This window comes from Trichechus manatus, unplaced genomic scaffold (assembly GCF_000243295.1).
Source record: "Trichechus manatus latirostris isolate Lorelei unplaced genomic scaffold, TriManLat1.0 scaffold00004, whole genome shotgun sequence".
Classification (NCBI taxonomy): domain Eukaryota; kingdom Metazoa; phylum Chordata; class Mammalia; order Sirenia; family Trichechidae; genus Trichechus; species Trichechus manatus.
In genome coordinates, this window is record NW_004443940.1 from 1,093,686 (window position 1) to 1,107,241 (window position 13,556).

A 13,556-nucleotide genomic window follows, 5' to 3' on the forward strand; every position below is an offset into this window, starting at 1 on the left:
ATCATACAAAGATAAACTTCATCGTTGTGGGGTGAAGAAAAAGAACTAATTGTCAGGCCCATGCTGTCTATAGCTTGAGAGCTATGATAATGTGTCACCATTTTGCAGATAAGGAAACTGAGGCTTAGAGAAAGTGATTAGGATGCTAATGACGCAGCCCCCCAAAAATTTTAAGGTGTAGGCTCCCAAACTTTCTTGGTTCACAGTATCCTTGGTGTTTCAGTAGTTCTTTCATGGTGCCTCTAACACAACACAAAACAAAACAAAAAACTAAGAGTTAGGTTGATTAAGTGGTTAGTGCAACAGGCAACAGGTTCTAAGCTATTAGGTAGCAAAAATTTTAAGTTGATTTGATCTATTTCTCAAAACTTGGAATCCAATCGGAGACCCACAGATTGTCAAGCTTGCTTTTATCATAGCAACCACCAAAAACCCAGCTTCATAAATATATGATGTCATCAAAAGGAATGTACCAACTTAATGCTAAAATTGTGAGTTACCTGGAGGTAGTAGTTTACACAGTATCCAGGAGATGTCTCTGTGTTTCCCTCCAAATTGTAAAATATCTTGCAGTGCCCTGGGGTGCCTTGGTGCACAGTTTAGAAACCCTGGAGTTAGGCTACAGACCTGTATCTGAACCCTTTGTCAGGCCCTATCATTCCCCTGTCCTCTTATCAGAAGTATGATATATAGCAAGATTAGTGTGTTCCAATTACAGAAGTTTAGCATATAGACATCACTGTAGATTCTTCAGGGTCATTCTTAGGAAAAACGCCTACTGATTTGTGGAATGCAGACCTCCTAACACCAAGATAGGGCCACCTCCTACCCTATCCACTTATCTTAATTTCCAACACTAAATGTTTAACCGTTTTTGTCTTAAATATATGTTGGTCTGGTAGATTTGCTTATTTATTTGTTAAACTGCCTTGGGGTGTAATCAGAAAACTCCTATGAAGCTGACAGATTACAGAGGGCAAGCCTCAGTAAGAAGGGGACAGACAAAAAGGCAGGAGGGGCAGAATAGCCATGCTCCAAGAGATAAATCAGGTCTTAAAAGATGAGGAAGGAATGCACCAACAACAAGCTTTTGTCTACTTCAGACGGTTGCCTGCAGCTATCCTGGAGGAGGGCTTAGATACCAACATCACCATTAAATATGTATAGATTGCCCAGAGGCAAGGTGATGGAAAGTCTGACCCTTCAAGGTCCTTTCTGCATTTATTCCTGAAAAAAATTAATTTTTTTTTTCTTTCCCAAAGTATAATCAACATTTTAGAAAAGGAGCGGGGATGGTTGGGTTTGCTGGGAAAGGAACAGCTCTACTTGTCTTTCTGTCTTTCTTCCTGGCTTAGTATAATGGCATTTTTTTTTTTTTTTAGGTATACTTAATCGTTATATTTAGAAAGAAACCCAAGAAATTATTAAAGTGCAAAATGAATTCATTTGTATGCTGAATGAAGAAGGATTTTTAAAAATAACAATTTGTACATACTGTGTGTTTCTCTCTTCCTAAATTTTAAGTGCGAAATCCATCTGATCAAATCTCTTGAAATGTCAGGATGGAGGAATGACACTTCATGTAACAAAGATATGGCATTTTATCTAAAATTATATTTTTTTACAGCTCATGAATAAATAAATGAATGACGGCTATAAACTTCTTCAGCCTCCCAGATGAATGGTTGTCACAAAAATGTGAAGGCTAACAAAGCAGAAAAATGGCAAAAGAGGGACTATGTCTGGAGGATTATAGTGGGATTTAGTGCCAAATGCTTTCAAAACATAACTCTCATGGTCTATTACCTTATTTCACAAGTTTGTACGTAATGGAAAAAAATGATCTAATTTGTTACAGGCTTAAAAGGTTGACTATCCTTCCTTTCCCTCTCCTTCAATTCTCAAGTCTTTTCTGTCAACTTCCTAGGTATCTGCTGCTGCTCTCTCTCTCTCTCTCTGTCACACACACACACAAACACACACACACCATAAGGCACTGTGCCAGACAAAGCACCATACTGAAGAGAAAAAAAGAGACAGCCTTTGCTTTCTAAAATTTCACAGTCTAAAAAAAAAGGAATATGTATAAAAGGAAATAGTGTAACACATACTAACACAAGCAGAAACAGTTAGAGATGGTTAAAGGATGCAGTCATTATTTCTGAGGGAGAAAATCTGGGGAAAGCACATTTGAGCCAGGCCTTGAAAAGATGGTAAGCATTTGATGTGGGTAAGTTAGAAGGACAGGAAATTAATCTGACAGTCCCCACATTTACAACCTGAACTCCACATTGTTAAGCATAATTACTTCAGTCTGATATAATTTACAGAATACTCCGATCACTTCAAATTGATTATAGAATTATTATGAAAGGAAGATGCATTTGATATCAAAACAATCAAGCTGACTTAAAGACAAAAAGATCAGAAGATGCTGTTTGAGCTCTGATTTAGGAAATAATATTGGAGTTATTATTCCCTGTCCTTGAGCATAGAGAATGTGACCCAGCTAGAGCTGGGCTCACAAGTACTCACAAGGACACATCAACTGGGCCCTGAGATATAAAGACAATAACTAAGATAATCTTGGGAAATACCTTTTAGGGAAACTTTCACATAAAGCCAATCAAACAGAACACAAAAGACCTCCTACTCTTTTTCCATTAGGATTTAGTGAATAGAAATTTGTTGGACCAATGAAGACCCTCCTGAGTGTCGTTATTGAAACCTGTACCAATGTTTGTTAAGGAAGACAATTCAAAATGTAGGATCACAGTTTCTAGCCAATCTGTGAAAAGGTGAAGCTTTCAATGGTTTTGCCCATTTGTAATGTGAATATATACTGATGGCTCTGTAACTGATTTTTGGACTTGCGCAGACATGGTTGTGGCAGCATGCCTGTCTGTTTTCCCACTCTTGCCTATTCTGTGATATTCTCTGGACTCAGGCAAACATGGCTGTGGCAGCACGCTTGTCCATTTTCCCTTTCTTGCCTGTTCTATAATATTCTTTGGACTCGGGCAGACATGGCTCTAGCAACATGCTTGTCCGTTTTCCCACTTTTGTCTGTTCTGTGATATTTCCTTGGATTCGGGCAAACATTCTAGCTCTGGCAGCATGCTTGTCCACTTCCCACTTTTGTCCTTTTGAATATATGCCGAATAAAACTTTCTTTTTGCTTTACTAAACTTTATGATGTTTTTCCCCTACAACAGCTCCCAAGTGGAAGGAGTTTGGTGGGTGTTTCAGCAGAAGCACGAACGTGTTGGTTTCTAAGCCCTCCAGATACCAACAGTCTTTTAGAAAATGACTCTTTCTGGTGACACTCCACTCTATGCTGCTCAGATCACTTCAGACTCATTGTTTGTGCTTCGGATACCACACTTGAAGAGGAGCATGGATAGATTTAATGAATTCCAGGACTTGAACTGGAATTAACACCATATAGGAATTCTGAAAGGATCTATAGAATCAACCTTGAGCCTTTGATCTTGATTCTCCTTCCCTCTTGTGAAGTTAGAGGAGGTCAGACACTGTCCACATGCCATGTTTGAAAACCACTATGATAAACTGTTGGTAGGTAAGAAGAAAAAAATCTTATTTTATGATGGAATTGCTATACAGCAGAATGGGGAAAGCTATGTGTCTTAGCAGAGATGAATGAAAGCACATTGCAAATGAAACAAGCGAGTTGCAAATGATACTACATGAGTTTAAAAGTCAACTGTATTATATATTTTCTAGACCTGTGTCTATATATATTTACTTAGACAATGGTTTGGAAGGCTCACACCTACCTGAAAATAGAGTCTAAGGATAGGAAGATAGTGGGACGGGAGGTGGAGGAAGGTTTACTCTAGGGCTATCTGGACTTTTAATTTTTTTACAAAAAGAATGTAGATATGTATCACTTTTGTATTTAAACGATAACAACAATAACACTACTAAGCTGACTAATCTTACTATTTTTTTTCCATCCATGATGTTTTGATTCTGATAGGAAGACAGTGTTGGCAGGTGGAGTAAAATGGAGAATAGCAGGGGAATCCCAAGTTGGTATCAACTTTAAGAAACGGTGCATTCAGAAGCAGGCAGGACATCGTTCTTTAGAATATTCAGTGCTAATCTGGTCTCCTAGGTTAGAATTCCCTATTCCTTTATAAGTAAAAGAGTCTATCTTGTCTAACTAATTAGGAGCCCAACAGTTTGCCCCATTTAACTAAGTAATTAAAAAAAAAAAAAAAAAGAGACAATTAACCCTTTAGGGTCCCTGCTAGAATCTCTGTAAGCTCCACGCTACAGAGGCCTCACGTACCCTGATCATCAGCACAGCCTTTCTGATGTCCCGAACGCCGTCATACACCAGGCGAGAAGCATCGATGAATTCATTCTCCTCAAATGGCTGAGGGACGTTGGCACTCAGGGCTTCAATGGCAACCTCTACTTGTTCAGCAAAGCGCGGCATCACTGGGTTAAACGAAGTGAAAAGCAGTGGATTAGACAATCTTTCTCTCACAGGCCCTTATTCCAGTGCTTGGGCAAAGTGGTAGGCCCTAGCATTCCAACAGTTCAGTGGAAGAGGACTAGATGGGACACTATCCAATTTGGGATGAGCCCACTATAATGGTTTTTTGCCACTTACCTTCGCAAGAAAACAGTTACTCAAACCATGGTGATGGTTTGCAACAGAGAAAGTTATGGAATCCTGCCCAAGGTAGTGTGATCTAATGTTTAAGAGTATAGACTTTATGTCATCCCAACCTGAGTTGAGATCCACCTCTGTGAGTTACTAGCTATTAAACTTTGGTCAAGTTTGCTAACCAAAAAAGGTCGGCAGTTTGAATCCACCAGGTGCTCCTTGGAAACTCTATGAGGCAGTTCTGCTCCGTCCTATAGGGCCGCTATGAGTCAGAGTCAACTTGACAGCCTTCTAAGAGCCTATAAGGATTCAGAGATATGGCATCTGGACCTTACCAAAACCCACTGCTGTTGAGTCGATTTTGACTCATAGCAACCCTATAGGACAGAGTAGAACTGCCCCATAGGGTTTCCAAAGTTGTAAATCTTTACAGAAGCAGACTGCCACATCTTTCTCCTGCAAACAACAATAAATATTTAACTAATACATTCTGTTGCTGTCGAGTCGATTCCAACTCATAGCAATTCTACAGGAGAGGGAACTGCCCCAACAGGGTTTCCAAGGAATGGCTAGCAGCCAAGCTCTTAACCACTGTGCTACCAGGGCTCCTAACTAATAAATAGCTACGCTAATACATAGCACCAGCAGATATAGATGGTGAATAGCAGACCTTTATCCTACACAGCGAGGAGCCCACCAGCCACCCTGTGACAGTCTGCTTCTGTAAAGATTACAGCCTTGGAAACATTATGGGGCAATTCTACTCTGTCCTATAGGATCGCTATAAGTCGGAATCAGCTCGACAGCAATGGTTTTTTATATTTATTTTTTAACCTAAACAGCTTCTCAGTAAAGTATTAATGAAATGACTAACCACATCTCATTTTTGTCAGGAAAGCAGGAATTGAGACATGGAGAAATGGCTGTGGAGGGAGGCTTATGGGAGAATTGGGTCAAAGGAGAGAGGGACAACACAGGCTCTAGCAGAAAGGCCTATGGAAAAAGAAGACTGACGAGCTCAAACATAAATTTGATTTGTTCAGTTCTACTAGGGCCTCCTTGACATGACAACAGATGCATATATAAGTCTCTTTCTTTTCACAGGGATACCTGCACACAACTCGTAGAGATTTGTGGAAAGTAAACTCAGTAGAATGTCTGGAATAGTTCCACTGGCTACTTTAAAAATGCTGCAGATTCACTGATTTTCGAAAATTATAATTCAATTTTCTCAGCTGTTATCTCGTAACAATCAATTCATACGGCAGATGAAAGCCAAAAACACAGTTCATTTTATTTACAAGGACCATAAAATAGAAACATCATTCATCTATGTCCATTTCTGAACTTTCATGCTTGATTCATCTTTATGTTCATTTTCATCCTGTGTGGATATTTTAACATCCATTTTAATTCCTGGTGTGAGAAACTCTGCTAAATTACTTTACTCTCTAAAGTCAGAGTATTCAAGATAAAGCATTCCTAGAAAAATGTATTTCTACCAGAAAAAGTCATATGTTGTTAAAAAAAATTAGGGAGTGGGATAGAAGAAAACAGAGTAACCATTCTTGCAACAGAAATTATCCAAACCAAAACATACAGGAGGTGGACTTCGCTTGGTAGGTGAATTACTATGATTGGTTCTCTATACAATTTTAGCTTTATTTTTGGTCTTTCAAACTCTACTTTTAGATAAAAATAATTTTTGGGGATACTGAACTGTATTGTTGCAAGTATGAATCGAATACAACCACATTTCTCAAAACCAGCATATTAAGCTCAGGCCATTCCATGTATCCCTTTATGTTAGAAATAAATAGTTTTACATGACCGAATAATCCAGATAATGAAACTGACCTCCTTAAGCATGAAAATATTTTGATATGTATTTGACATTTTGGGATGAGTACCTTTCTTCAATGAAGTTACAAATTTTGTTTCTTTCGTAAACAGAAAATGCTGAATAATATGAATTTCATTCCATGTGATGTCTAAGCCATCATAATCACGATCATCAAAGATTTTACAGATTTATATATATCATCAGGGAGCATTGAGTTACATAAAGTTATTTGCTGTTATTGTATGTCTGATAAAGAATTAATACTTGTTGTGCCTCTTAGTCAAGTAGATACAAGAGACCAAAGGGGCAGCTTCTGTCCAGAGGTGAGATGGGAAGGCAGAGAGAGTTTTAGGAGCTAGTTGAATGGACATGGGGAATCAGGGGCAGAAAGAAGGAGTGTGCTGTCACAGAATGGGGTGAGCAATTAGGGTCACATAACAATGTACATATATAATTTTGTATGGGAGACTAACTTGAAATGTAAACTTCACTTAACTACAACGATAAAAATAAAAAAAGAATTAATACTCATACATGCCTGTAGGATAAATACTCCTACAAATCAATACAAAAAAAAAAAAGCAGGATTAATATTCACATAAATCAATAAGAAATAGAAACATAATCAAAGGATTATAACAGGTAATTCACAGAAAATAAATCCCATATTACTGATAAATACATGATAAGTTGTTCCACTTCACTAATGATTAGAAAAATTACTATGTAAAGAATGAGGTAGTTCACTGCTGTTGAGATGGACAGTCAAAAAAAGGTCTAATAATATCAAGCTTGGTTAGCATGTGGAAAAAAGAGAACCCTTTTACTGAAGGCATGAGTACAAACGGGGATACACCATTTTGTGAGCACTTTGACAAAATCTAGTGAAATGAAACTCCATTTTCCTAGTAAAATGGGACATTACCTAAACCAAAACACCTGTTGCCATTGAGCTGATTCCAAATCATAGTGACCCTACAGGACAGAGTAGAATGGCCTCATAGTGTTTCCAAGGCTGTAAATCTTTATGGAAGCAGACTGCCACATTTTTCTCCTGCGGGACATTTATCTAAGGCATTGCCAAATATCAGCATCTAGAGAGATACTGATTGGGAGGGCTAAGTGTTCATTGGAGTCTAAGGATAAAGTTGTTAGGTTGTTAGGTTGTACATTCTAAGAATTAATAACAAAAGTTATACAAAACCTGGGAATAAAAAGCATGAAGGGAGCCCTGTCGACAGGTTAGCCCCAGCCCCATTCTAACTTCTCCAGCTGAGGAGGAACCACTGTGAGCTGCTCACTCCAGGCCCTCCGACAGTACATCATCTGGTGGGGCAAAATGACTTCAGGGATTTGAACCAGGGAATGATCAACATATTAAAGTGAATAAATCATAGCGTCATACTATTGAGCTGGAAAAGCAAACTGAAAAGGAAAAAGAGATAGTGGTTAACTCTGAGGAGGATGGGTAGAGGTTTTAAGAAGGTCTCAACAGTATCTTAGGAGTCCCTGGATGGTGCAAACGATTAAGCTCTTGGCTACTAACCAAAAGGTTGATGGTTCAAATCCACCCAGCGGTGCCAAAGAGGAAAGGGACAATCTACTTCTAAAAGGTCACAGCGATTGAAAACTCTATGTCCAGTTCTACTCCAAAACACAGGATTGCCATGAGTCGGAATCGACTCCACGGCAACTGGTTTGGTGGTGGTGTTTTTTTTTAACAATATCATAATTTAAAAAAAATGATGTGAATCAGATACTGCAAAATGTTAATATTGTTACACCTCTAGGTGGAAGCAGGGTGTCCGTTATACTAGTATCTATTCTTTTGTATCTCAAATCTTTTCATAATTCAAATATTTAAAAAGATCTACACATTAATCTCAAGGTTGCACTTCTTATAAAATATAAGACTATAAAAACATATAGATTAAGGTTCTTAAAAAAATAAAGTTATATCACAGAGCCCTGAACATAACAGAAACCAATTTGAACAATAGCTTTAAGTGAGGATTTTTTTCCAGTTGCCATGAAGTTGATTCCAACTCATGATGACAGCAGGTGTGTCTAAGTAGAATTGTCCTCCATAGTGTTTTTTTTTTAAATTTTATTTTATTGTAGTTTAAGTGAAAGTTTTCAATTCAAGTCAGTCTCTCATACAAAACTTTATACCTACATTGTTATGTGACCCTAATTGCTCTCCCTATACTGTGACAGCACATTCTTCCTTTCCACCCCTGATATCTCATGCCCGTTCAACCAGCTCCTGACCCTCTCTGCCTTCTCATCTCACCTCCAGACAGGAGCTGCCCATTTAGTCTCGTGTATCTACTTGAGCTAAGAAGCACATTCTTCACGAGTATCATTTTATGTCTCACAGTCTGGTCTAATCTTTGACTGAGGAGTTGGCCTCGGAAATGGTTTCAGTGCTGGGTTGACAGAGAGTCCAGGGGCTATACTCTCTGGGGTTCCTCCAGTCTCAGTCAGACCATTAAGTCTGGTCTTTCCACTAGAATTTGAGCTCTGCACCCAACTTTTCTCCTGCTCCAACAGGGACTCTCTGTTGTGTTCCCTGTCAGGGCAGTCATTGGTGGTAGCCGGGCACCATCTAGATCTTCTGGTCTCAGGCTGTTGCAGTCTCCAGTTTACGTGGCCCTTTATGTCTCTTGGGCTAATGCTTTCCTTGTGACTTTGGTGCTCTTCATTCTCCTTTACTCCAAGTAGGTTGGGACCAATTGATGCGTCTTAGATGGCTGCTCTCTAGCTTTTAAGACCCCAGACACCACTCACCAAAGTAGGATGCAGAACATTTTCTTAATGAACTTTGTTATGCCAATTGACCTAGATGTCCCCTGAAAGCATGGTCCCCAGACCTCTGCCCCTTTCACCTAAGATAATTCTTGTCTACTATCAAGTTAGTGAATAGCCCTCTCCCTCCCTCCCCACCCTCGTAACCATCAAAGAATGTTTTCTTCTGTGTTAAACCTTTTCTTGAGTTCTTATAATAGTGGTCTTATACAATATTTGTCCTTTTGTGACCGACTAAATTCACTCAGCATAACGTCTTCCACATTCCTGCACGTTATAAGGTGTTTCACAGATTCATCGCTGTTCTTTATCATTGCGTAGTGTTCCATTGTGTGAATATACCATAATTTGTTTATCCATTTGTCCACTGATGGGCACCTAGGTTGTTTCCATCTTTTTGCTATCGTGAACAGTACTGCAATGAACACCTCCATAGTGTTTTTAATGGGTGGTTTTGTGGAGGTAGATCACCAGAGCTTTCTTCCAAGGGATGGGGATTGGGATCAAACACTTAATGTTATGCCTTAATAACTATCAACTGGAGAGTTGAATTAGGCAATGCCCCACCCACAGCCCCCACACCCCATGGACATAACTCTATTTGCATGAAGACCTTTACTTGTTGGAAAACAAAGGGGAGAACAGGGTTGTTGCCTTGCTTTGTTTTGTTTGTACAAGGCTACCCCAAAGAAGAGTTGAGGAAAAGAAAAATGGCATGTTATCTTTCTCCACTTGCCTCCCTGCCTGACTCAGGGCCCGAGAGAGAGGATCTAAAGGAACTGTTCTCATGAGAGATGATGCTGTGAGGCTCTGAACATACCCAGTGCACTCTGAAACCCCAAGTTTGGTGATAGTCATTCTATTCGTTTCAGCATGGAGCATAGAGTCTCTCCAGGGAGATTTGGGAGGTGAGGTCTTGGCATGAACAAGTGTTGTTGATGTGGCATTGTCAGAAAAGGCAGAATCAAGACCCTTTTATGAAGAGATTGGAACAGAAAAGACCACCAGTCTTTCAAGGAAGAAAATGATGGTGCAGAATCCCAGCTGTTGAAATGGGAGCTCAGAGTTAGCCCAGTTTAGTCTTAATATTCAAATGACCTTACTGTACTGCTCAAGCTAGTAAAGCCTTGAATGTGAACTCATTCAATTGATTATATTCACTGTAACTGAGGAGACATCCATTTCTCTTACCATGAGTCAGTGTTTCTCTGGGTCTGAGCCTTAAGAAAATCTTTCTCCATGCTCTATTTTTAAGTACATTTAAATACCTATTTATTAAAGTCTTGGTCAACTGCTATTGCTCTTTAGCCAACATCTCATTCTTCTCCATGTCGCTGCTCTCTTTATTGTTTTAGTTTTATTTACAAGAGTGGTAGGATAGAAAAACAAAAGTTTATAGAACAATGAGATCCATCTTGACAAAACCAAAGATATTACTCTTAACTACGAATTCTTCTAATACCTTGCTAGTGTCTGAAAAATTTAATACCCCAAAAGCAATGCTGAGATAAAAAATCTCAAACTACTTCAAATATGAAGCTGCTTCTGCTTCCCACTAATTAGGACAAAACACAGCATTGCCTTTGTGATTCACACATTATATATTAACAGACCTTCTGATATAGGATTATATATATAGAAGCTTCTTCTTTCTGAATTACATCCAAAAATATAGGCGCCACTTACTGTTATTTATCAGAAATGCCGGATTGTTCTTAATAGCTTGTGTTCTGCAGGAGTGATCAAAGTTGGATATGAACTTTTAAATTCTAGCTATACTTTTGTATGCAGAGTGCATACTAGGCTACAATATGATGACATTCCAGGAGTAATGAAATCAGAGTTAAGTATACATATAAAAATCAAGGTCATCTCATTGTAGTGTTGATAGAGATCCTAAACCAGAGGTGAGGAAGTTCTGCACTGAATCCTCCTAGGACACTTCAGAGGTGAAGTTTCAGAGCACAGGGTAAGACAGTAAAATGAAGGAGAAGTTGTGCTAAAGATGCAAATAGGACTGCTGACAACCATAAGAGCAAAAATCAAGGATAACTAGAGGTAGTGGAGGTGAATAGCCAGCCAGCCCCACTGTCATCTGAGTAACTTTCTATAAGGTCAATGTCCCAGCTCACAATCCTCCAATGACTTCCTATGGTGCAGAGAGAACTATAAAAAATCTTTATCAAGACACAAAAGCAAATAAGCACCTGCACCTGCCTATATTTCCAGTCTGTCTCTCCTCCCTCTTTCCCTTTCTCTCTCTGTCTCTCTCTCCATTCCTACATATACTCATACGCTCTCATCAGACTAAATTACTTCTATGTCTCCAAATATGACATGGTCTTCCCTACCACATGTGAAGAATAATTTATTCTCTCATACTGAAATATACTTCGCTCTTTTTGGCCCAAGTGAATCTTCCCATCAATCTCCAGTTGAGAATTAACTGCCCTTGTGAAGCCTTCCCTAATCCCCAGAAATACAAAGTTGGTAGTTCTCTATTTTACAATTTTATCATATCTTAATCATGTATGCACTGATAAGGGACTTACTACACTGTGTTAGGATGTTTGTTGACATTTCTCTATGTCAACTCTTACGCATATGAGTCCCTTTTAGGCAGAGACTATCTCTTCTTTATTTCTTGCCTATTAAGTCTTTGTCATGGCTTTTGGCACAGAGAATATAACCAATTGGAAAAAGAAGAATGAAAAGTGAAAGGATAGGATAGAAGGAAGAACTCATTTGTCACTGAGTATTACAGGGAGGACAAAACGAGCAGTATCACATTTCACATACCAAGTCTCTCTCTTTCTCTATATTTTTCTGCCCATTATTTCATATTGATTCAGTAATCTTATTAAAGAGCTTCATGAGTCATTAACAAAGTTATTAGTGGGCATTCTAGGTTTGGTCTCCAGAGGCTTTTCAGAAACCTGAGCTCAGAATCCTTTCAGGGCTGCCTGGGTAGGAGCTTTACCACTGGGCAAGGAGAAAGATTCATAATTGCATCTTCATCTTGACACATCTGCATACAGAGAGGTGACCCAGTCGTGGGTAAAACAGTCAACACACTCTTGAGTGTTTTCCGTGTACAAATCTTATTAGGAGGAGCAGAGAGGAGACAATATACAAGGACTCTGTTCTAGGGAAAGAACTAGTTTCATGACGATTGGAGGAAGACTCATTAACAACTTGTGATATGCAGATGACACAAGTTTGCTTGCTGAAAGTGAAGAGGACTTGAAGCACTTATTGATGAAGATCAAAGACTACAGCCTTCAGTATGGATTACACCACAACATAAAGAAAACAAAAATTCTCACATGTGGACCAGTAAGCAACATCATGATACATGGAGAAAAAATTGAAGTTGTCAAGGATTTCATTTTACTTGGATCCACAATCAACACCCATGGAAGCAGCAGTCAAGAAATCAAATGATAGATTGCATTGGGCAAATCTGCTACAAAAGACCTCTTTAAAGTGTTAAAAAGCAAAGATGTCACCTTGAAGACTAAGGTGCACCTGACCCAAGCCATGGTATTTTTCAATCACCTCATATACATGTGAAAGCTGGACAATGAATAGTGAAAACTGAAGAAGAATTGATGCCTTTGAATTATGGTGTTGGTGAAGAATACTGAATATGCCATGGACTGCCAAAAGAACAAACAAATCTGTCTTGGAAGAAGTATAGCCAGAATGCTCCTTAGAAGCAAGGTGGAGAGACTTCGTCTCATGTACTTTGGACATGTTGTCAGGAGGGACCAGTCCCTGGAGAATGACATCATGCTTAGTAATATAGAAGGTCAGCAAAAAAGAGGAAGACCCTCAACAAGATGGATTGACACAGTGGCTGCAACAACTGGCTCAACCATAACAACAATTGTGAGGATGGTGCAGGACCAGGCAGTGTTTCGTACATAGGGTGGCTATGAGACTTGATGGCACCTAACAACAACAACGAGTAATAATAACCAAAAAACACCAAACCCATTGCCATCAAGTCAATTCTGACTCACGGCAACTTCATGCGCTTCAAAGTAAAACTACTCCATAAGATTTTCTTGGCTGTAATCTTACAGAAACAAAACTCCGGGCCTTTCTAACATGGCACCACAGGGTGGAATCAAACCTCTGATCTTTGGGTTACTGGCCGAGAGCAAACTGTTTGTACCACCCAGGGACCTCTCGACTGCTAATAGGGAAGATAAAAATTAAGAATAAATGAGAACATTGAAAGAAATCTAGAAGGAAAATAAA

The 13,556-nt window shown here is 39.1% G+C and overlaps 1 protein-coding gene across 6 annotated transcripts in view; it reads right to left on the bottom strand.

Annotated features, from left to right (window-relative positions):
- Positions 1-13,556, bottom strand: part of CTNNA2 (catenin alpha 2) — a 1,267,087-nt gene that overhangs the window by 71,543 nt on the left and 1,181,988 nt on the right. For all 6 annotated transcript variants that reach the window (XM_004369147.1, XM_004369146.1, XM_012555844.1 and 3 more), the window contains one exon: positions 4,316-4,467. In XM_004369147.1, the coding sequence (XP_004369204.1) occupies positions 4,316-4,467 (152 nt within the window). The remainder of the gene's footprint in view (positions 1-4,315; positions 4,468-13,556) is intronic.